This window comes from Magnolia sinica, chromosome 15, assembly GCF_029962835.1.
Source record: "Magnolia sinica isolate HGM2019 chromosome 15, MsV1, whole genome shotgun sequence".
Taxonomy (NCBI): Eukaryota; Viridiplantae; Streptophyta; class Magnoliopsida; order Magnoliales; family Magnoliaceae; genus Magnolia; species Magnolia sinica.
In genome coordinates this window covers 4,003,929-4,030,787 of record NC_080587.1, presented here as the reverse complement: position 1 = coordinate 4,030,787, position 26,859 = coordinate 4,003,929, and the positions used below count along the sequence as shown (strand labels likewise).

The window sequence follows — 26,859 nt, the reverse complement described above, 5'->3', positions numbered from 1 at the left end:
ACTGTTGACCCTATTGAAGATTCCTGTCCAGCATAGATTAAAGGTTTTCAAAAGCCCACCATGATGATTATGTGAAATCTACTACCATAAAAACATTTAGACCTAGGGCTCAAAATTCAGGACAATCCGTGATTTAGGTGGGTTACATCAAGGGAAACAATTTGAAGGGTGGGCATCACTTATATACTATTTCCTCATCCTTTACCCTATTTTCAATCTTATGGTCCACTTGAATTACCAATTTTTTGAGACATACACCTAAGATTAGGGTTAGTAAATGGTGATTGGATTGGATTCCGGAAACACATCAAGTTAAGACCCGCCTTGATTTTGATTTTGTAGTCCTAAAAGTTTTAGATCATGTGTAAATCGTTTTAAGGATAAATTAGACTTTTCACTCTAAAAATGTTTCAAAAAAAAAAAAAAAAAGAAGCCAAAGGATATTTCTGGAATATTATCAACTTCGAGAAATTTTACAGTGAAAACCCAAAAGATTAAAAAAAAAAAAAAAAAACCTCAACAGAAAGTGATCAAGATTTCACTACAAAAGGGACAGGTCAATTCTGGTTGCTTCTTTTAACATATTGCAGGATAATTTTGGCCCAATTAAGTTATTCCTTTGGGAGATCGGTTCTAGTGGTTTTGGTCCATTTGTCTAGATCTTTCAAATGAATAGTCACTTGTCCATATAAGAGTTCAGCTTGCGGAGTTTTTGGATATACAAAGTTAATTATGTACTGGGTGTGCCATATTTCATGATTTATTAGTTAGAATGAGAAGAAATTTAGCGCGAGTGATATTGTTGATGTGCGAGTGATATTGTTGTTGTGCTTCTCGAGATGGTCCGGTCAGATTGGAAAGATATTTTCCATTTATGGCTAGATTAATCAAGGATGTTTATGGATTTTTATTTTTATTTTTTTACAAATCTAATCTTAGATCCAAGAATTCACTAACTAGCCCAATTGGCACACTTTGAAAACATTTATTGATTTTGATTGACCAAAGGATGGCTCTATCATGAAGATCTGATCAAAATGGTCCACGGACATCACACTAGATTCGGACCACACATTTGGTGATGAGTTTGATTTGGACATGATTTTGTAATTTTTTATCATGGTTTCAATTGAACGTATACTCCCGTGGCATGCGTAGCACTGCATGTCTAACAATCTAGCATATCCAATCATTGGATGGGCCACACCATAAAAAACAATCCATTACCCCAAAATTTCCAGATCCAAATTCACACGGTAGCCCACATGATGATAGGATTAGCTCGATTTTTTAAGTGTCCTACTTTCACCATGGGGCAACCCTTCGGGACATTTCGAACATCATAAACCCAATAGGCCTTAGAATAAGCTTATTCAATGACTTGTAGAGAAACTGTCCTCTTTGTATTCCAGAAATCCATCTTCAACAGCCCTTCAGCCCATTGCATTATAGGAATGACCAAAGATACAAAGTTGGGTTTCCCCACTAATCATTGATGGGAGATACTACAAAATATCACACCCTCTTAACTGTCGGAATGGACCTGTTATGTACACCATTGGCAAGCCAGCAGTCGGATTGGCTACAATCATCTAACAGGTGTGATATTAGATCATGACGCATCTTATAATCTAGGGACCCAAGACATGTAGGCCGTAGATTGCTGAAAAGCAGACCCCACCTGTATCATTTCTGGGCTGAACAAAACGTTTCCACCCACGATCAAGCACAACACTTAATTAACAACACATTTTGATAGTATTTACTCTTCAGACTACTTCCTATAACTGTGAATTGGATTTCTCAGAAGTAGAATTTTGAGCACTTGAATTTACATGTTTGGATGGAGAATTTCTATACCGTACGTATACAGAGAACTACAGAAATCAAGAAGCTAAGAAAATGTAGAAGACCAATGTGGCCCAGCTATTGGTTCAAAAGATTGTAAGCCGGCAAATCCTTAATGCTGGAGACGTCTTCCAATGCTAGCTCACGCTCCAGCTGCGTTCGTGTCGATTTCAAAACCTCCTAGAAAGATGAGGAAGACAGATGATCAAAGAGAAAAAAATCAGGTAAACAGAATTTCAAGGGAACCCAATTCCTCAAGGCTAGGTTACTCAGGTACGCTTTCCACAATCTCTTAAATGGCGTGATGGCTCATCTACCATTAATGTGGGCACTGATCTAGACGGTCCAAATTGTGGACCATCCAATGGAGGCCATAGAATGGAGATGATCAGCAGTATAGATTCAACGATCGATATAAGAGGGTTAAGATTCATCCTATCGATGTGATTTCCAGGATATGCTCCATCTACAATAGGACCTACAATTTGGACATCTATAGATACAGATGTATGCCATTTGTATGCCCGATAAGAAGCCACTGTCAATGAAATGGAGTGTCCCAGTGCTTACATTGAATTCCATATAAGAAGCACGCTTCGCAAGCCATTGAGCATCCATCATCTGAAATGCCACACAGTAGAGGTTATCGAATGCCATTTCATCCACTCCAAGCAGCTCTAGAAAGCGAACCCCTGCCAATGAAGTTGGCCTGCCTGCAAGAAAGTTCCAATCACACGTTATTTTCGTTTTCAATGAACATAGTCACAAGAACACTAGAGGCCTGTTTGTAGGGCTGTCAATGGTACCAGGAACTGTGGGTAACCAATCAACCCGACCCGATTTTAATGGATCTGGGTCCAATTTGTTGGACCCATTAAGGAATCAGGCCAGGTTTGGGTCTCACTTTTTGGATACAACCCTATTATATCGATCGTTGATTGGTTACACATCATGCACCCACCAAAGCAGCATGCTTGTGTGAGATCTAATCCATCCAGCAGGTAGGCCCAATCATGTAAATGCTCTTAACTGTCCCAAAGCCAACTCCAAAATTAGATCCATAGACCCAATGGGTATCCAAACCTGATCAGATCCAGGTTTTTAAGAACCACACCCAGACATAAAACGACCCGAACCTGGCAAGAACAGAACCTGGTAAACCCAGGTGCAGGTACTACAGGACCCGACCCTTGGACAGCCCTACCTGTCTGGGTGCCACTTAAAAATGAGTTCATTGCATTTTACTTAATAGTAATCATGTATTAGAGATCATGATTGCTGGTTATCAAGATTACCTTGCAATAAAAGCAATGTGATCTCTAATACAAAACTACAACTACCTAAAATGAGATGAACTCATTTTTAAGTGGCAACCAAACAGGCTAAAGTATTTGCTGCAGAGGAATTATATGGTCCTCAACCCGAGGATCTGCACGGTGTACTCAGCTTAAAGCATTTGCGCAAGTGAGGTCCATTGCTAGTGATCTAGGCTGTTGAGCTGGCGGGCCCCACCTGGGATTCACCAGGCTCTAAAACCCTCCCAGATTAGACAATTCTAGCCATCTGATCCTCGGCCTTTTCTTCCAATGAATGTGGACTGTTGCTGCATTTCCTTTTCTCAACATTTATCTGCAGACGTTTGCTGTCCAACACAATCCGGCCCCGCAGACACACTACGTGAAAAATGGAAAAAAAGGACAGATTTAGAGACGGTTCTAGACCGTCTCTAAAATTGCTTGGTTTAAAGACACTTTAGAGACGGCTGTAAACCGTCTCTAAAATTTTAGACGGCCCCTGACCGTCCTTAATATTGTCTTAAAATTTTGAATGTCCACAAGTCATTTAAGACGGTCATTGACCGTCTTATATGGGTCATTCGAGACGGTCATTGGCCGTCCGCATTAGAGACGGTCCTTGACCGTCTTATATGCGGTCCTCTGAGACGGTCATTGGCCGTCTGCATTAGAGACGGTCATTGGCCGTCTTTTACTTGCAATCTGAGACTGTCAAAGACCGTCTCTATTAGAGACGGTCCTTAGCCGTCTTACAGCCCTGTCAAAGACTGTCTTTATTAGGGACGGTCAAAGACCGTCTTTATTAGAGACGGTCAAGGACTGTCTCTATTAGAGACGGCCCTAGACCGTCTCTATTAGAGACTGTCAAGGACCGTCTCTATTAGAGACGGTCCTAAACCGTCTTATAGCCCTGTCAAAGACCGTCTCTATTAGATGCTCGGGTCAAAAATGAAAAAGCTCAAAAAATTTATGAATTTCAAAAAAAAAAATAGTTGAGAAGCTTAGAAAAATAATTAACAATGTTTAAGAAAAATTTAAATTTTGAAAAAAAAACTGTAATTTTATAAAAATCTAAATTTTGAAAAAGAAAATTAAGAACTTTGAATAATGTTAATAATTTTGAAAAAAAAAATCAATAAAAATATGACATTTTGAAAAAGAAAATTTAAAAAATTAAACAAAATTGTGAAAAAATTGATAAAATGTAAAAAAATTTATTTTTTAAAAAAGAAAACTAAATTTTGTATTTTGACGATAAAAATTGAAAAGTTATATAACAAAAGTGAGATTTAAAAAATGATATTTTGAAAAAGAAAATTTAAGAAACTAAACAAAATTGTGAAAAAAATAACGAAACTAGATTTTGATGATGTAAAAAAATATATATTTTAAAAAAGAAAACTAGATTTTGTATTTTGACAAGAAAAATTGAAAAGTTAGATAACAAAAGTAAGATTTTGATGATGTGTTGTATATCCTTGCCGCCCATACGTTTCTCTAACTCATTTTTGGGCCGAGTATAAAAAATTGTGTAGATTTAAATCTTAAGTGGACCACACCATTGGAAAGAATGATAATATAGTACCTTGCCATTAAAAATTATAAAGAACCCATCGTAAGATTTTAGTAATGTTTATTTACAATCCAACTTGTTGATAATGTAAAAAAGATCTAGAAGAAGTTAAACTACAAAGATTAAATTGATCTAAAAATTTTATGGCCTTCAAAAGGTTTTTAATGGTTATTCATCATTGTTTTGATTGGTATGGCCCACCTGAGATTATTGAGTTCTTGTGATTTGAAATCACATCTTAAAATATGATGGAAAAATATATGGACGGTGTCGATATACATAAAATATATCAAGGTGGGCCCTACACGGTTAGAGTAACACTCATGAAGGAGTTACCTAAATAGTGAAATGGTACTATAAGGTCACCTCATGGGAAATACCTCATGGGAACTTCCCATGAGGTTAATCTGTGTGGGCCCCACCATGATGTGTGTAGAACATCAACACCATGCATTTGATGTGTCCCCTTTAAGTCCAAAAATCAGTCATATACGAGACTTAGGTGGGCCATGGCATCTAAAACTATGTGAAGACATCCCTAAAACATATAAAAGCATTTGGTGGGGCCCACATGAGTTTTGGATGTATATGAAACTTGGTCTGACTCCTCATCAAAGTGGGACACACATAATGAATGGGCTGGATCTAAGAACCACGTCTAAGTGGGCCCAATAAATGATTATGAATGTTTTAATGGGAGGGTAACTCTCTCAACTATAGTATGTGGTGTGGCCTACCCAAGTCATGGATTAACTTTATTTTTAAGCTCGTGGCCTACCATGGAATGATGCATCTGATTGACGGGGCATATCCAAAGTTCAAGTGGACCCACCATAGAAAAGAGTGGGACAGTGACACCCACTATTGAAACCTTCTTAGGGCCTGCTGCGATGTTTATTTGAGATCCAATCTGTTTATAAGTTAATACAGACATAGATGCGGTTGAAACATGGTCTGATCCCTCATCCAAGTGGGACACACATAATATTTGATCAAAAAAAAAAGTAGTAAATAATGTGCATGTATCAGCCGTCGTCTCTAAATATGATGGGAAGGAATCTAGAATGTATTCCAAAAAAAAAGAAACCTCTTGCTTTTATTCTATTTCCCAAACTTCACCTCATTTTATGCATGACTTGGAGCTGCTTACACTAATAGATCCTTAATTAGTCAACTGAAAAAGCCAGTCTTGCCCTTGGTTAAGCACAAATATCACTATTTTGCCATGCATTTGAATTAATCTTCTTTTATATACTAAAACTTAATTTGGTCTGGCATGAGCCTAGGTCCGGGCCTAACCTTGCCTTGTACATGTGGCATATGACTCAACCAAAACAACCTAACAAGTCTTGATTTAAAGCCCAATGTTTAAAGTAAAGATGGATTGATGTTGAGTCTTGCCAATGTCTATTGATATTAAATTCCATGACGTTCAAGGGAAGAATTACCGTTGTGCCATACTGAATTTTTATTGGTAAGGGTTTGGTCAATCCTAATAATTTTTATGGATGCAGAGGCCAATTAAATGTTTTGAGAGAGCAGCTAAAAGGTGTCACACAGATTCACTATCTAGTATAGTTGCATCATGTTATTGGGGTAAACATGTCGCCATTGGCACAGGAACACCTTTCCAAATTATGTGGAGCAAGAAAGAAGTTAGTTTTCTTTCCTTTACCATTGTTGTTTGATTGTTAATTCATGCAACGATTATATTTTTTATGCCATAGATCTTGACACTTGCTATTTTTCTTAGAATTTATTAGTTTAATAACCTGCTGTGTAAATTATTAGACTTTGTTTCATAAGCATAAATATGAATCACCTTCTTTCTTCTTTTTTGCTAGGTGGCATCAAATTTAGATGTTGTAACAGATGCGTATGATTTCCTCCATTTGGTAAGCACTATTTCTAGTGAAAAAAGAAGTAAGCAATGAATGTCTAGGTGCAAATGTTGATGAAAAAGAAGTAAGGAATGAAGCAGCCCGTTTAATCTGATCAATCTACTCCCTGGCGAGGTTAGAAATCAAATGATGTAAGAAATGAGAGGGTGATCAAGATGCTAAATCCCAAGATGTAAATTGTTGGAACCAACCGAATGATTCATCTGCCAAACCACATGTTTGGGATAAGGACAAGATGCATGGTCAATCTAATTCTGTCTGGGGTAGTCAGAACCTAAAGGGTACCCATATGGAGAGATCTTCATATATTGGTGGTTGGAATGAAGACAAAGGACAAGATGAGTTGAATCAACCAACAAGATCTCCTGTTTGGAGTTCTTCCCCTATTGAGAAGTCTTCAGATGACAGCAGTTGGAAAGAAAATAGAGCACAAGCTTGATTTCTATCGATCGACCAGAGCTCCTGGATAGGGTTCTTCGAGTAGATTCATTACACTCAATAGTAGAAGAGATGTAGATTCATTACACTCAATTCAGGTATGGTTTGTACCAATTTAAGAGACTATACATTAGGCATTCAATATATAAGACTGGAGTGAGATTGATTAGGCATTTAAATGTGTTGCAGGATGTTGTTTGAATTACTTGTCCTAACAGGTGCACAAGTTGACATGGATTAGACTTCTATCTTGAGAAAACGCCATGATTTTAGGTAGTTATTATTGTAATAAAAAGTTAAAAAAATTAAAAGAGAGAGATAATGAATTCATGGAAAGAAATGTTCTTTATCATTAGGTACTAAACTTCAAGTAATGTATGAAGTGCTTATTAGATGTTGTGAAATATAATGCCAACAAATAGTATTTCATGTCCCATAATGTGTTTTATTTTGTTCTTTCTATGAAATTGGCTTCTTTTTTCTAAACATGTACCTATTGCATGCATTTTGTTAGTAATTGACATCCACCCATACATGGTATCTGGTTTTTTTTTTTTTTGGTTTTAATGTTGTTCTATGATTAGACTAGTTCCTTCTTTCCTGGCAGACATTTTGATATCAATCTGGTCGAGTTGGGAAAGGAAGTAATGAGTGAAGATGATAGAGTTGTCTTGTTTTCAACAACAAATCTAATTGGGAAGTTTAACATCATGGATTTAGAACAAGAAGGGGTATTTCCATACTGCCAATCCAATTTTTTAGATCATTTTAGTGGTTGAGCCCAAAATTAAAGCATATCCAAAGCTCAAGTGGACCATACCACAGGAAACAGTGGGAATAATGATTTCCACCGCTGAAATCTTCCTATGGCCTACAGTGATTTTTATTTGTCATCCAACCTATTCAATAGATCACAAATACATAAATGAAGGGAAAACGAAAATATCAACTTGATCCAAAACTTCAGTGGCCTCCCAAAAATTTTCAATGGTAGACATTCAGTTTATATTATTTCCTATGATGTGGTCCACTTAAGATTTTTATAGGCTTCATTTTTTAGCTTATGTAATAAAATCATATGTTAAAATGGATGGATGGAGTGGATAAAATAAATAAATCATGGTGGGTCCCATAGGATTTACTGAGTAGGCTTGGGAACGGATTGACTACTCTCCTAACACCAACCAATGGTTGGTGGTCAGTGCTCTGTGGCCCCCACCATGATGTATGTGTTTCATCTAGGCCGTCCATATATTTTTATAGATAATTTTACCATATGAGACCAAAATGAGATATATCCAAATCTTAAGTGGACCACATTCTAGGAAACAGTGTTAAATGAGCGTCAACCATTAAAAAACATTTTGAGGCCATAAAAGTTTTGGATCAAACTGATTTTTGCTTTTCCCCTTCATCTGACCTTGTATGACCTAATCAACATATTGGATGTCAAATAAATAGTACAGTGGGCCTTAAGAAGATTTTAGTAATGGATATATACTAATTTTATAATTTATTATATATATATATATATGGGAAAACGTTCCATGCGGTCAAGCTCATGAGAACTTCTCATAAGGTCGAACTGTATGGGCCCCACTGTGATGGGTGTCAAACATCTACCCAATCAGTCAGATGCACCATTCAATGGTGGGCCTGGGGCTTAAAAATCAAGTCAATCTATGACTTTTTTGGGCCACACCATGTACAAAAGTTGAGAGGGGTTACCCTCCATTAAAATATTCATAATCATTTGTTGGGACCACCGAGATGTGGTTCACAAATCTAGCCCATCCATTATGTGTGTCCCACTTGGACGAGGAGTTAGACCAAGTTTCATATGCATCAAATTTTTAAGTGGGCCCCACCAAGTGATTTTATATGTTTTAGGCATTTCTTCAAATGACTTTAGATGTTATGGCCCACCTAAGTTCCGTATACGGCTGATTTTTGGGATATCCCATAATTTAAAGGGGACCCATTAAATGCACGGTGTTGATGGTCGGCATGCATCACAGTGGGGCCCACACAGATCGACCTCGTGGGAAGCTCCCATGAACTCGGCCGTACAAAACATTTTCCCCATTTCCAACTGATAAGATCCGTAGCCTAACCACAAATTTCATAGTAAAAGTCTTGATTTTAATGGTGGACGTTCAATTTATACTGTTTTCCTGTGGTGTGGTCCACTCAAGATATATATCAAGCTCTTTGTTTAGGATCAATCCTAAAATTATATTTAGAAATGGATGTACGGCGAGGATTGAAACATATATATCATGGTGGGGCCCATAGAGCCCCACCAGATCCAAAGCACAAGTGACGTTTTTATTTTGCTGTGAAATTTGTGTTTGATTTAAAATAGTGGTGACTCATTCATGATAATAGTGACAATGATATAGAGTAATCCAGACCATATAAATAATGGATCTAGTAATTAATGATTAATATTTATATTTTTATTATATAAAAACTATCTTAATCGTCCAGTAAATAGTCCCTTAAACGTATGGTTATTAATGCAGTTAATGTATTAAAGTATGGAAAACTCACAATCTACGGATTTGAAAGTAATATCTCATTTCAGAAGAGGGATTTCCTCTTTTGACGAGCGCGCGCCATGGCTTTTTCATCTCTTTCTTCTCGTGCGCTTCTCCTATCTTGGATTCAGATATTCAATCTCCCATCTTACCTCCACATCTCATTCTCTCTTTTATTTCTCTTCCTTTCTTCTCATTATCGGGTTCTTAGATCAGATCTAGAGCAACAGATCGAGTAGGGTCGACAACCTACGGATGTGGTCATCAACGGTAAGCAATCAAGGACCCTAATCAATGGTCAGTGGTTAACGGCCAAGAAAATTGATGTCCTGCATCTTTTTTTTTTTTTTTTGGTTTGGATGTCCAGCATCTGATCCGAAGATCATTCCAACGGATCGAGGGTACTCTCTCTTTCTCAACGGTGAGCATCAAGGACCATAGCTCGTTCTCTTTGAGGCACTTGAAGGTACTTTCTCTTTCTCTCTATTTTCCCATTTTGATGGCCAGAAATTGGGCAGCAGCCATGGCAGCGACAGCCATGTACACTGCTGTCCACGGCCTCCTACATGTTTGAAGAAATGCTTCAACTAATATTCTCAATTGTGTCACGTACACTTTCAGAACATGGCCCCCTACATGTTTGAAGAAATGCTTCAACCAGACCTAGGTTATAAACATCTCCTCTTCATCATGGACCCCATCATCATCAATATAGGTAAGGATGCCATGTCCAAACAATAACCTCTTGGGTCTCAAAATCAGTCCACTGACCTGCTGGACTCAGCCCTGTTTCACCTCTAATGGTGCTTCCCCCATTAGAGGTGAAACAATGGTACTGTGTACTTCACTTAGGAGGGACACATAACAATGGTGAAACTTAAGTCACAAGTTTAACTAGTCTTGATATCTGAAAGCCAAGGTATCAGTTAGGAGTCCTTTTAACTGTGTAAAGCAGTTTATTCTTGGTTTATTGCAAGAAAAGAGAGAGAGATTGTTTTAACAGTCCTTTCAAGAGTTGAGATTAGATATCCTTAATAAAAAAAGAGTTGAGATTAGATTAGATGGTTTGGAAAAATTGCGTTAGAACCATAGAAGATGGAGATGTGTTTTGGGTCTATGTCAACTGTAACTTACAAATGCTGTTGATGAGAAAGTGAACTTTATTTTTCTCTTGAGTGATTTTTCTCTTGAAAAAGGGAACTCCTAGCTGGTAGAATAGAAATACTCTAGATACTAGAAAGGCTACATGCCAACTTATCTTTGCTTTCTGGTTTTGTAACTGATGTAAATGCTTGTTGATACTTTTTGAATTGCAGTATGTCTATGGTTTCTGGACAATATATATTGATTGGGTGACTGTGTTGTTGTTCTGATTATATATTTCTTATCCAGAGCTTATAACACAACCCAAATGGGAGGTTTGTTATGGTTTGTGGGGATGGAGAATACATTATATATACACAGCTTTGGCCTAGAGAAATAGATCCTTTGGTTCAGCATTGGAATTTGTTTGGTCATCAGATGGAGAATATCCAGTTAGGGAAAGTATATCAAGGATTAAGATTTTTGAGATCACATATAACAATTGTGAAGGCTGTTGCTGTTCTTAATAGCAAGGAGGGAGTTAGTGGCACTGTGTACTTCACTTAGGAAGGACATGTCCCAACTACAGTGACCGGAAGCCTCTATGGTCTTAAACCTGGGCTCCATGGCTTCCATGTCCATGCTCTTGGTGACACAACAAATGGCTGTTTGTCCATAATCTTTTACATTTAGTCTCTATATTATTATTTTTTTCTTTTTGTTGATTGCCCTATTGATGATCGATTGCAATTAATATATAGCCAATGGTCCTGTGTGCAATGGGAAGAAGTCTGATGTTATTTTTTAATGGAGAAGAGCAGTAATATTGGTCTTCATTTTTTTTTTAATTGGTAAAATTTACATGCATTTTGAGGTTTTAGGAGTTTAAACTGACACCCTTTTGTTTTCTTTTATATTGATTCTTAGGGATGGATTTACCATTGCAGCTAGAGGTAACCAAAATTTATATCGTCTTTTTTGGTTATACATAGGTTTGGGTATATGCTTTAGGTTATATATATATATATATATATATATATATATATATATATATATATATATTTCTTCAAGTGGAACTTTTGATAGGGTGATACTAAAGGACCTACCAAGGTTGGCGATGGATTTGGCAAAAAGGATGTGGTTGCAGTGTCTATTATTATTATTTATTTATTGTGATGTTCACATCACATGGTTATAGTATGTTTGAGTGTTATTTGCATGAGCTTGTCATAATGTCTTCTGAATGTTTCGGTGGTAAATGAATTTGCTAGATTACTCATCAGGGTTCTTTTACTCAAGGAATGAGCTATATGCATTCTCAGGTAAAGATTTCTTCTCAGTATCACTTGCTTACTGAAAATATAAATCTTGAAATTTGATATTGTATATACTATTCAGTGGCATTTTTGTATGAATGCAAAACTTTTTTCTTCAAAGGGCATAAAGACTTCATTTTGTAGGAAGCCAAATCCTTGGAGAAAGATTCATTTTGTCACATTTGGGCATGGGAAATGTGATGTTGTTGAATCTATAAAATTTGTTTGGATACTGGGAAAGAATTGAAAGGAATTCTATGGTGTGGGTACCTATTTATATAAAAAAAATTTCAAAGAAGTGACAGTTGGGAAGGAATACAGTTGCTTGGAATTTCCAATTGAACTTGTGGCTAGGAATTTTATTTTTTTTTTAAAATGCAAAATGCTGGAATTTCTAACTAGAAATCGTTTCTAGGCTTTCCCAATCCCAATCACAGGAATTTATCCCTACTTAGATTCTATTTTGAGGTGGGTACTTTTCCAAGGAGCCAAATGACCCCTTACGATCTTTGATTTTTTTTATTTTTTATTTTTAACATATGCATTCACTGTCACTACTCAGTATTTATTTGTCATGGAAATATATCAGAGATAAAGAATAACTCCTGACATGTAGATGTAGCATTGGTGATACATAGGAGAATGGGAAGAATGTATGAGACTACTTGTTACTATGTGGCATCTCTGGAGAAAAGTTCCTTTTTTTGTAAGCTTCTATAAAGAGAAACTTCGTACAAGTGTACATAAAAATGGAGCTTATTCCCCAGGGTGGGCAGGGAGAGGGGTTATCTATTCCAATTCACATACTTCTAGAGGAACATTAAAACAAGCAAAACTTACTTGTGCATGTCTATTCAGCTTATTCCAGGTCTCATTGTAGACATACATAAATGTATTCTCAAATCCTTAAAGCTAAACTTACACCTAATCCTAATCTCAACTCCTAAACCTAAACCTAAACCTATAACTTAAACTTAATTCACTTAACTTAAACCTACACCTTAACCCAAACATATGACCCGAATCCGAACCTGAACTCGAATTCCTAAACCTAAAATAAACCTAAACCTATAACCTAACCTAAACCTAAACCTATAACCTTAACCTAAACCTATAACCTATAACCTAACCTAAACCTAAACCTATACCTATAACCTAAACCTATTATCAAATCCCTAAACCTATAACCTAAACCTATTATCAAATCCCTAAACCTATAACCTAAACCTAAACCTAAACCTAAACCTATAACCTAAACCTAGAACCTAAAACCTAAACCCAAACCTAAACCCGATCCCGATCCTGAACCCGAACCCGATTTCCTAAACCTAACCTTAACCTATTCTCAATTCCCTAAAGCTATAGCTTATAACCTAAACCTAAACCTTAACTTAAACCTAAACCTAAACCTATAACCTAAACCTATAACCTACAACATTAACATAAACTTATAACATACAACATTAACCTAAACCTATACTTATAACCTAAACCTATTTTCAAATCCCAAAACCTATAACCTAAACCTAAACCTTAACCTATAACCTAAACCTTACCTATAACCTAAACCTTAACCTGTAACGTATAACCTAAAACCTAAATCCATAACCAATCACTATTGTTTTCCTGGGGGTGAATTGTAAAAGAAGTCGGCCCTCTTTTCTTGGGAAATGATATTTAGGCCCCTTTTTTTTATATATATATAAAAAAAACTTTTCAATCCTTTGAGGATATATAAGAGTAGCAAAAGTGAACGGAAAAAGGGGTATTTCCAAACAAGAACTCCAAAAATGAAATCCATGTTTCAATAGTACTTAGGAAATCATTGTTAGATATATTTTGACGACTAATTCCCATTTCTTTAAAGCTCTATAAATTTATTTTATCCTTTTTTTTAAAAGGTAAATTCATTTTTTTATTCCTTATATTGTTTCCCAGTTATATTTGTGTTGGTTTCAGAGTACAGGTAGCGATAGAAAGTGTTGGTCGATTGTGGCTTATAGACAAAGGGATGAGTAACCAACAATACGAATATGGGATGCCTTCCCCAGGTATCCAGATGTTTTTAGATATAATTATATTGTTTTTAAATATATTAGCTCGAAATTGATGGAGCAGACCCGGATGTGCGTCGGAGCTATCCGGATGTTGAGCGGGGGTCCCTGGAAGGTGGGAACCGCTGTTATGACCATGATGAAGCTGTCCATTTCCTATGGACAGCATTGGAGTGGCCTGACCATTTGGACAGGCCATATTTATGTATTAACTCGAAATTGATAGAGCAGACCCGGATGTGCGTCGGAGCTATCCGGATGTTGAGCGGTGGTCCCTGGAAGGTGGGAACTGTTGTTATGACCATGATGAAGCTGTCCATTTCCTATGGACAGCATTGGAGGGGCCTGACCATTTGGACAGGCCATGTTTATGTATTAACTCGAAATTGATGGAGCAGACCCGGATGTGCGTCGGAGCTATTCGGAAGAGCGGGGTTCCCTGGAAAGAGGGAACCGCTATTATGACCATGATGAAGCTGTCCATTTTTTATGGACAGCATTGGAAGGGCCTGGCATTTGCGTCGGATGGCCGTGTTTATATCTGTATTTGCAGGGACCATACCCTTAACCTAAACCAAAACCTATGACCTAAAACCTTAACCTATAACTAAAACCTATAACCTAAACTCGAACCCATTCTCAAATCCCAAAACCTATAACCTAAACTTAAACCTAAACCTATAACCTTAACCTTAACATATAACTTCAACCAAAACATATAACCTAAACCTATTCTCAAATCCCGAACCCGATTTCCTAAACTTAAACCTTAACCTATTCTCAATTCGCTAAACCTATAGCTTATAACCTAAACCGAAACCTAAACCTATACCTTAACCTAAACATATAACCTATAACCTAAACATAAACCTAAAACCTAAATGTATTCTCAAATTCCTAAACCTAATCCTAATCTCAACTCCCTAACCTAAACCTAAACCTAAACTTGAAAACCCAAACCTAAACCTGATCCTGAACCCGAACCCGATTTCCTAAACCGAAACCTCAACCTATTCTCAATTCCCTAAACCTTAACATATAACCTAACCTAAACCTAAATCTATAACCTAAACCTAAACCTATAACCTAAGTGTATTCTCAAATCCTTAAACCTAAACCTACACCTAATCCTATTCTCAACTCCTTAACCTAAACCTAAACCCGATCCCGAACCCCATCCTGATTTCCTAAACCTAAACATTAACCTATTCTCAATTCCCTAAACCTATATCTTATAACCTAAACCATAACCTAAACCTAAACCTAAACCTATAACCTATAACCTTAACGTAAACCTAAACTTAAACCTGTAACCTATAACCTAAACATAAACCCAAAACCTAAATGTATTCTCAAATCCCTAAACCTAAACCTACACCTAATCCTAATCTCAACTCCTTAACCTAAACCTAAACCTAAACTTGAAAACCCAAACCTAAACCCGATCCCGAACCCGAACCCGATTTCCTAAACTTAAACCTTAACCTATTCTCAATTCCCTAAACCTATAGCTTATAACCTAAACCTAAACCTAAACCTAAACCTAAACCTAAACCTATAACCTATAACCTAAACATAAACTTAAAACCTAAATGTATTCTCAAATCCCTAAACCTAAACCTACACCTAATCCTAATCTCAACTCCCTAACCTAAACCTAAACCTAAACTTGAAAACCCAAACCTAAACCTGATCCTGAACCCGAACCCGATTTCCTAAACCTCAACATCAACCTATTCTCAATTCCCTAAACCTTAACCTATAACCTAACCAAACCTAAATCTATAACCTAAACCTACACCTAATCCTAATCTCAACTCCCTAACCTAATCCTAAACCTAAACTTGAAAACCAAAACCTAAACCTGATTTCCTAAACCTAAACCTTAACCTGTTCTCAATTCCCTAAACCTATAGCTTATAACCTAAACCGAAACCTAAACCTATACCTAAACATAAACCTAAACCTATAACTTATAACCTAAACATAACCTAAAACCTAAATGTATTCTCAAATCCCTAAACCTAAACCTACACCTAATCCTAATCTCAACTCCCTAACCTAAACCTAAACTTAAACTTGAAAATCCAAACCTAAACCCGATCCCGAACCCGAACCCGATTTCCTAAACTTAAACCTTAACCTTTTCTCAATTCCCTAACCTATATCTTATAACCTAAACCTAAGCCTAAACCTAAACCTTAACCTAAACCTAAACCTAAACCTAAACCTGTAACCTATAACCTAAACCTAAACCTAAAACCTAAATGTATTCTGAAATCCCTAAACCTAAACCTACACCTAATCCTAATCTTAACTCCCTAACCTAAACCTAAACCTAAACTTGAAAACCAAAACCTAAACCCGATCCCAAACCCCAACCCGATTTTCTAAACCTAAACCTTAACTTATTCTTAATTCCCTAAACCTATAGCTTATAACTTAAACCTAAACCTGTAACCTACACTTAAAACCTAAATGTATTCTTAAATCCCTAAACCTAAACCTACACCTAATCCTAATCTCAACTTCCTAACCTAAACCTAAACCCAATCCCGAACCTGAACCCGATTTCCTAAACCTAAACCATAACCTAAACCTATACCTTAACCTAAACCTAAACCTAAACCTAAACCTATAACATATAACTTAAACATAAACCTAAAACTTAAATGTATTCTCAAATCCCTAAAGCTAAACCTACACATAATCCTAATCTCAACTCCCTAGCCTAAACCTAAACCTAAACTTGAAAACCCAAACCTAAACCTGATCCCGAACCCAAACCCGATTTCTTAAACCTAAACCTAAATGTATTCTCAAATCCCTAAACCTAAACCAACACCTAATCCTAATTCAACTCCCTAACCTAAACCTAAACTTAAACTTGAAAACCCAAACCAAAACCCGATCCCGAATCCGAACCCAATTTCCTAATCCTAAACCTTAACCTATTCTCAATTCCCTAAACTTATATCTTATAACCTAAACCTAAACCTAAACCTATAACCTATAACCTTAACCTAAACCTAAACCTAAACCTAAACCTGTAACCTATAATCTAAACCTAAACCTAACACCTAAATGTATTCTCAAATCCCTAAACCTAAACCTACACCTAATCCTAATCTCAACTCCCTAGCCTAAACCTAAACTTGAAAACCCAAACCTAAACCCGATCTCGAATCCGAACCTGATTTCCTAAACCTAAACCTTAACCTATTCTCAATTCCCTAAACCTATAGCTTATAACCTATACCTAAACCTAAACCTAAACCTATAACATATAACCTAAACCTAAACATAAAACCTAATATATTCTCAAATCCCTAAACCTAAACCTACACCTAATCCTAATCTCAACTCCCTAACCTAAACTTAAACCTAAACTTGAAAATTCAAACCTAAACCCGATCCCGAACCTGAACCCGATTTCCTAAACCTAAACCTTAACCTATTCTCAATTCCCTAAACCTATAGCTTATAACCTAAATCTAAACCTAAACCTAAACTTAAACTTTAACCTAAACCAATAACCTATAACCTAAACCTAAACCTAAACTTAAAACCTAAATGTATTCTCAAATCCCTAAACCTAAACCTACACCTAATACTAATCTCAAATCCTTAACCTAAACTAAACTTAAACTTGAAAACCCAAACCTAAACCCGATCCCGAACCCGTACCCAATTTCCTAAACCTAAACATTAACATATTCTCAATTTCCTAAACCTATAGCTTATGACCTAAACCTAAACCTAAACTTAAACCTAAACCTATAACCTATAACCTAAACCTAAACCTAAAACCTAAATGTATTCTCAAATCCCTAAACCTAAACCTACACTTAATCCTAATCTTAACTCCCTAACCTAAACCTATACCTAAACTTGAAAACCCAAACATAAACCCAATCCCGAACCCGAACCTAAACCTTAACCTTAACATATTCTCAATTCCCTAAACCTATACCTTATAACCTAAACCTAAACCTTAACCTATACCTATAACCTTAACCTAAACCTAAACCTTAACCTAAACCTATAACCTTAACCTAAAACCTAAACCTATAACCTAAACCTAAATCAAAACATATAACCAAAACCAAAACCTATATCCTAAACCCGAACGCATTCTCAAATCCTATAACCCATAATCTAAACCTAAACCTAAACCTAAACCTATAACCTAAACCAAAACCTATAACCTAAACCAAAGCCAAAACCTATAGTCTAAACCCGAACCCATTCTCAAATCCAAAAACCCATAACCTAAACCGTTAACTTATAACCTAAATCAAAACCTATAACCTAAACCAAACCTAAACCTAAAACCAAAACCTAAAACGTAAACCTATAATCTATAATCTAAACCAAAACATATAATCAAAACTAAATCCCAAAACCCAAACCTGAACCTAAACTTAAACCTAAACCTAAAACCTAAAACCTGAACCTAAACCTATAACCTAAACTCAAATCGCTAAAACTAAACCTAATCCTATAACCTAAACTCAAATCCCTAAACCTTAACTTATAACCTAACCTAAACCTATATTTATAATATAAAACTATTCTCAAATCCCAAAACCTATAACCTAAACCTAACCTTTCCCTAAACCTATAACCTAAACTCAATTCCCTAAACCTAAACCTAGACCTAAACCTAAACCTATAGCCTAAACTCATATCCCTAAACCTTAACCTATAACCTAACCTAAACCTATACTTATAACCTAAAACTATTCCCAAATCCCAAAACCTATAACCTAAACCTAAGCTTTCCCTAAACCTATAAGCTAAACTCAATTCCCTAAAGCTAAACCTACACCTAATCCTAATCTCAACTCCCTAACCTAAACCTAAACATAAACTTGAAAACTCAAACTTAAACTCAATCCCGAACCTGAACCCGATTTCCTAAACCTACACCATAACCCATTCTCAAATCCAAAAACCTATAACCTAAACCTAAACCAAAACCAAAACTTATAACCTAAACCTGAACCCATTCTCAAATCTCAATACCTATAACCTAAACCCGAACCCATTCTCAAATCCCAAAACATATAACCTAAACATAAAGCTTAACCTAAACCTATAACCTATAACCAAAACCTATAACCTAAACTCGAACCCATTCTCAAATCCCAAAACCTATAACCTAAACCTAAACCTTAACCTAAACCTATAACCTATAACATAAATCAAAACCTAAATTTAAACCTAAAATCTATAACCTAAATCAAAACCTATTACCTTTCCCTAAACCTTAATCTAAACCTAAAACCTATAACCTAAATCAAAACCAAAACCAAACCTAAACCTAAACCTATAACCTATAACCTAAACCTAAACCTAAACCTAAAACGTAATGTATTCTCAAATCCCTAAACCTAAACCTACACCTAATCCTAATCTCAACTCCCTAACCTAAACTTAAACCTAAACTTGAAAACCCAAACCTAAACCCGATCCTGAACCCGAACCCGATTTCCTAAACCTAAACCTTAACGTATAACCTAACCTAAACCTATACTTATAACCTAAACCTATTCTCAAATCCCAAAACCTATAACTATAACCTAAACCTTAACCAAAAACCTATAACCTAACCTAAACCTAAACCTATAACCTTAACCTTAACATATAACTTTAACCAAAACATATAACCTAAACCTATTCTCAAATCCCGAATCCGATTTCCTAAACCTAAACCTTAACCTATTCTCAATTCGCTAAACCTATAGCTTATAACCTAAACCGAAACCTAAACCTATACCTTAACTTAAACCTATAACCTATAACCTAAACATAAACCTAAAACCTAAATGTATTCTCAAATTCCTAAACCTAAACCTACACCTAATCCTAATCTCAACTCCCTAACCTAAACCTGATCCTGAACCCGAACCCGATTTCCTAAACCTAAACCTCAACCTGTTCTCAATTCCCTAAACCTTAACCTATAACCTAACCTAAACCTAAATTTATAACCTAAACCTAAACCTAAACCTATAACCTAAGTGTATTTTCAAATCCTTAAACCTAAACCTACACCTAATCCTAATCTCAATTCCTTAACCTAAACCTAAACCCGATCCCGAACCCGATCCCGATTTCCTAAACCTAAAACATTAACCTATTCGATTCCCTAAACTTCTTATAACCTAAACCATAACCTAAACCTAAACCTAAACCTAAACCTATAACCTATAACCTATAACCTTAACCTAAACCTAAACTTAAACCTATAACCTATAACCTAAACCTAAACCCAAAACCTAAATGTATTCTCAAATCCCTAAACCTAAAGCTACACCTAATCCTAATATAACCTAAACCTAAACCTAAACCATAACCTAAACCTATAACCTTAACCTAAACCTAAACTTAAACCTATAACCTTAACCTAAACCTAAACTTAAACCTATAACCTATAACCTAAACCTAACATAAACCTTAACCTATTACTTGCACTTATAACCTAAACCTATAACCTAAACATAAGCTTAAAACCTAAACCTAAACCTAAAATCGAAATATATTCTCAAATCCTTGAACCTAAACCTACACCTAATCCTAATCTCAACTCCCTAACCTAAACTTAAACCTAAACTTGATAACCCAAACCTAAACCTGATCCCAAACTTGGACCCGATTTCCTAAACCTAAACCTTAACCCTAACCTATTCTCAATTCCCTAAAGCTATAACCTATATACTATAACCTATAACTAAAACCTAAGCCTAAACCTAAACCTATAACCTAAGCCTAAACCTAAACCTAAACCAAAACCTATAACCTAAACCTTAACCTATAACCTACAACCTAAAACCTAATCCTAAACCTAAACCTAAACCTAAAACCTAAACCTATTTTAATGATCAGTTTTATTTTTAAAAAGTGCCCACTTTTTTGGAAGAAGTTTATGTAATTTTTCATGATTCTGAATTATAATGTTTTGTTGGTTTAATATTTTTTTTTCAGGTGAAAGACAAAAAGAAAATTGTTGCTGATTTTTTTTTCTTTTTTTATTTATGATGTTAAACTTATATGTATTTATGTGTGGATGAATGTAATGTGGATAAGATTGCTTGTGTTTGGATGGATGTAGTTTATGTTTGGATGAATGTAGTTTGTGTTGGATTTACGTAATTTGGGTTGTTTAGATGGATGTGAATGTGAATATGATGAAATATATTATATAACAGGTGTATATTAGGAAGAATACGATGAAATATATTGTAACAGGTGTATATTGGCCCTGATAAAAAGGACGGTCCATGACAGTCCTTTTTAAGGACGGTCTATGGCCGTCCTTTAAAGGCCCATAAGAGACGGTCCATGGCAGTCCTTTTTAAGGACGGTCCATGACCGTCCTTTTTAAGAACGGTCTATGGCCGTCCTTTGAAGGCTTATCAGAGACGGTCTACGACAGTCCTTTTTAAGGACTGTCCATGACCGTCCTTTAAAAGGACGGTCTACGGCCGTCCTTTGAAGGCCCATAAGAGACGGTCTAGGACCGTCTTTTTTAAGGACGGTCCATGACCGTCCTTTGAAGGCTTACAAGAGACGGTCCGAGACCGTCCTTTAAAAGGACGGTTCACGACCGTCCTTTTTTAGGACGGTCCATGACCGTCTTTTTTTTTGTCAATAAAAATGACGGTTTTCGACCGTCCTTTAAGTAATACGACACGTCAAAATTTGACGGCCCTTGCGACGGTCCATGACCGTCCTTTTTGATCATTTGAGACGGTTTTAAACCGTCCTTTTTTCGCAGTTTTGGCGTAGTGACACCTTTACCCCCACAGTATGCATGCCAATCTAGAATGTGTTGCACATCCAAGGGCTGCATTAGGTGGCCTCCCCTTTGGAAATGCTATATCCAAGAATCAGGCCCGTCCATCATCAGTTGCACTACACATATCTAACATAAGATGTTTTGGCAATTTTATTTAAACCGTCCATCTTTTCCATGTAGGGGTGGTCCACCTATCAGGTGGACCAGATGGTTTTTGCACATAGCACTTGCCAGGTTGGCACGTGTGGTGCATGTAATTGTTGACAAGGTGAGGGTGGACCATCCATCCGTTCCATATAGGGGTGGTCCACCTGATAAATGGACCAGATGATTTTTGCACACAGCACTTGCCAGGTTGGCACATGTGATGCGTGCAAGTGTTGACAAGGTGAAGGTGGACCATCCATCCGTTCCATATAGGGTTGGTCCACCTGATAAATGGACCGGATGATTTTTGCACAAAGCACTCGCCAGGTTGGCACACATGATGCACGTAACTCTTCATGTTGACAAGGTGCAAGTGGGTAGCAGAACAACTATTTGCAGGCCTCAATCCAACAATAATTTTGGGGCCATGGTCCTCCGGGCACCATTACTATTGACGGTGCATGCGGGAGGCCGTCTGTTTTTCAGGTGGCTGCTATGAAATAAGTAGCTATTGCTCGCTAGCCTTTTTTAAGCTGGCTGCTATAAGCACTAACGCCCCTATATATCACTTGACAGCTCCCCTACCCAGCCATCCCAGGGCCAATTGGACCAATGGCCTAGATCACCCCAACCGCTCTGCTTGTCCCAAATAAAGCACACGTCAACATAAAATAAATACTCTGGTCAAAGATATATTCTACTTGTTCAGAACAGAAGAAAATGAGGTAGTCTGCATTTTAGGGTCCTGAACATCAGTAAATGCACGTTTTTCTGGAGCCCCCAAATACACATTTGATCTGATGGGCCCCACTTTGGATGGGGTACACCCCAAAAATCTACTATCATCTGCTCTTTTGATCTTTGGCCTTTCCTCGTTGAATGCATACTATTGCTGTATTTTTTCTTTTCTTTTCTTAATATCTACTTGTAATCCACCAATAATAGAGATAGGATCTTCCAATGTGGGAGATTTTTGGGCCATCCCTTATCCATAGTGGCCCCCAAAATCTAGATTCACTGAACCGTGGAGCCCACGAACTGGGAACCTCATCAAATACTGTACATATGTTGAGACTCGGGACCTAATTAATCCTGCCCAACAAACATTGCCTTAAAAATCACGTTTTCATGGTTGCTAGTGTGTTAGATCTAATTGTGTTTGGATGAATATTGGATAAAAATGAATACTGCCCTTCATGTGACATAAATGGTATCTTTTTTTTCTTTTCTTTTCCTTTTTCTTTTTGGAAGGGTAACGCAATTTGAATTAAAAGAAGGAAAAACGGATGAGAAAATGGGAAAACACAAAACAATGGGCTGGGGCCGCTGAGACAGCGAGCCAACTAGACTCCAAGATACAAAAGATTACATCCTTTTAGCTTGTTTACACTAGACACCCATTGAATAATGAGGTGATTGACTATTCGAAGAAGGGATAGAGCTGAATGCGATTCATTTCTAAAACATTTGCTATTTCTCTCTTCCTAAACCGTCCACCATGTTAGATGTAGGCCAGTGGGGCCCACTCGTGAGCAATCACTAGTAGGTGGGTCCCATATGTTTAAACTTCTTTCGGTCTTTTCATTTCTGTTGAGATTTTTTTGTGTCCTTAGTTATCCTCCCCTTGTGTATACGAGGATGAGATTGAGTGTCGCTACTTTAGTGTACTATGACGAAAGATCCTTGCTTGGCCAGACTTGGTTATGCTAGGAAAGCGGCTTGATTGATTTCAAATTACACATCTACATGGGGAAGATCCCGTGACAGCTACAACAAGTTTTTAAAACTATAAATACGCACTTGAAGGCTTATCTGCCAGCTGTATTGAGTCGTTTTTATTAGACTTTTGCAAACAATATTTTTCTTAAAAAGCATATATATAGTATTGCTTTAAATTGGTTTTAGTCGAAGTTTGTGAAAAATTAAGTTTTCAGAATAACTCGATAAGTTAGATAAGTGCATATGTTGGCCGAGTGCTCCAGATTGGGAGTTAACTCCATCCGGTGTGGTCATACGGACTAGGATAGGCATTGTAAAGCTTTAGTTATTGAGTACTAGTTAGGTGATCACTTAGTATTGAAGCACTTATGAGAAGATTACGGTGATCCAGCTGGTCCCACGCCTCTAATTCTTTTGATCGCGATGTTTGGTCTTTGATTGTTATTAGGCGAGTTAAATGGACAAATTTTTATGCCTATCCCATAATGTGATTGAGTGAGAGATGCTAAACGTAGGCCAGTGGGGCCCACTCGTGAGCGATCATTAGTGGGTGGGTCTCATATGTTTAAACTTCTTCCCACCTTTTCCTTTCTGTTGAGATTTTAAATTCATCTTTGAATTTGATTTTAGATGGGAGATAGGGATAAGACCGGATTATCTGGTCTCATCCAATCTCTCGTTCTTTCCTATGAAAGGATGCACTTCTCTCTTAAATATACTATAAGAAATACCGAGAGTATAAGGAGAGAGATATAGTGTGCACAGTAGTCTGTCCATTTTGGCTTGTCCTTGGGACGATCTAATCCATAGATCGCGATCCGGAGCCACTTATACCGTAGGATCAGAGGTGTGAATAGATCCATCTGCTCCAGTAGTAGATAGGCGGACTATTAGAGAGTCAATCTTCTGCTTTGTGAGAGTTCCAAAACTCGTGTAGACCGTCAGATCTTAAGCGCTCACCTTCCGCACTTCCCTACACACCAGACCGCCAGAAGGACATAAATGGTATCTAATTAGGCTTGAACTGGTTTCTATATCAATGGAGGAAATCTATTGATTTTTCCACAATATCATGCTCCAAACACCCCACAAAACTCGATAAGTTTTTTAAAAAAAAAAAAAAAAAAAAAAAAAAAACCAAAACAACCAAGTTGATGATTTTATCACGATAAAGGTTGCATCCAAGAGGGCTACAATCCACAACCATGTTGGATAAGAACCCAGTGTAGATGCACATGAACCAAGAATAATCACGACCAGATAATCACAACCATACAATTGAGGGCAGGCAAAATGGATGGTAAGAACAGAACTGGCCTTACCATCAATTTTCTCGGCCCTTATTTGGGTCTCTAATTAATCAGGGTGTGCTTATTGGGGCCATGTGCAATCCATGCCGGACCCTCGGTCCAACAACCTTTGTTGATATGGGTGGGCTCATTTGGGCCCAATGTATGAATTCACAATTTAAAAATTATGCTTATAGAAAAGAAAAAATAATAAAAGGAGAGACAAGGTAAGGGGACAAACCGGATACTTCTTAGCGAAAAAGCTCCAGTGATATAAATCCACCACCCCTGAAAGGAAACTCAACACTATCCACATTACTGGGAATAAAGAAAAGCATGCCTCAGCTCATTCACTTTTGGCATTGATATGTGAGGAAACATACAATTTTGGTCAAGTAAAATGGTGTATTTTTGCTTGACCAAGAATTTACAATTGGGCCAACCATTCCATGATTGAAATTGTTCACAGGATGGAGTCCGTCCACAATGTATGAGTCATATCCCAAGAATCTTCCCCCATTAGAAATTCTTAGCCATGTGATCCATGGATTGTTTCCTGTTGAAAGTGGACCATTAACTGACCTTTCCATTTGAAGGCCTGGAGTTGGAAAGAAGATGGTCAGGTGGAAGATATTTTTGGCTTATGGTCCATCCCTGATGGGACCAACTAGATAAACAATCTGGAACACAGAAAAGTGGACCTCACTCATACTATTGTGTAGTTAAGAAAAAAAAAAAATAGACACCATTTTGTTGCAACCCTCTAGTTTTACCCAAAGAAAATCCTCACATGCATGCCAACCCACCTGAAATCTGTTGATGGGTCAGGACCTTGCCAACCCATCTCCTTCCAAAGCTCCGACTTAAGAGATGGGAGTTCTCGATCAGGATAAGCCAACCTCCAGAGTTTTCGGAGGGCATCCTTCGACACAATATAATTGCCAGACATTATTACCTCAACACAGTATTCTACAAATATTCAGCGTCTTAACATTGGAACTCGTGAGGTTTCAAATGATCTCACATGCCTACCCACTCATCACGTCCACCATGTATTGATTATTCTAGTAAGAACTGAGGTTCCCTATGCTGCACACATGTAAGAGAGTCTGTTTACACATCATGCATCCGCCAAAGCGGCATGCTTGTGTGAGATCTAATCCATCCAGCAGGTAGGTCCAATCATGTAAATGCTCTTAACTGTCCCAAAGCCAACTCCAAACTTAGATCCAAAGACCCAATGGGTACCCAAACACGATCAGATCCAGGTTTTTAAGAACCAAACCCAATCAAGCCCGTCCATCATCAGTTGCACTACACATATCTAACATAAGATATTTTGGCAATTTTATTTAAATCGTCCGTCTTTTCCATATAGGGTTGGTCCACCTGATAGATTATTATTTGGTGTGGTCCACTTGAGCGTTGGATCTACCTCATTTTTGTGCACATACCTTAAAATGATCTGCATGGATAAATAGATACATCATGGTGGGCCTGCCTCACAGATCTACCCGCTCATAGCTAGAGACAGGCAGGATAGGACGCAGTCCGCGTCCATCCGAGTCAACGAGTCTTTCAACAATGATCACCATAGGACAGATATTGGCCTGATTTAGTAATCCAATTAACAAATGGGTGAGAGCGGTGCCCTCGTAAAGCCGTAAATGGGCCGGGCCTAGAGCTGCCTTCAACCCAGATTTTGAACTGTTGAGTTGAGCCTAATCAAAATTTTCATTTTGCCTATCCCGAGCCCGGTGCATCAACAGCCCTATACTTGGGTTTTGCAGATTTTTCTATTGAACCCCAATCTGAACCAGAAAACTCAGCCCTTGATGATGCTAATGGGTGG

At 37.2% G+C, this 26,859-nt stretch overlaps 2 protein-coding genes across 2 annotated transcripts in view; both read right to left on the bottom strand.

Annotated features, from left to right (window-relative positions):
* Window positions 1–26,859, bottom strand: part of LOC131228094 (uncharacterized 38.1 kDa protein-like) — a 112,409-nt gene that overhangs the window by 66,133 nt on the left and 19,417 nt on the right. The gene's annotated exons all lie outside the window — the stretch shown is intronic.
* Window positions 1,927–25,956, bottom strand: LOC131228095 (uncharacterized). Its single transcript, XM_058223926.1, has 3 exons — window positions 25,839–25,956; window positions 2,419–2,561; window positions 1,927–2,028 (listed from the first exon to the last, which is right to left on the bottom strand). The coding sequence occupies exons 1-3, from the start codon at window positions 25,954–25,956 to the stop codon at window positions 1,927–1,929; spliced, it is 363 nt and encodes a 120-aa protein (XP_058079909.1).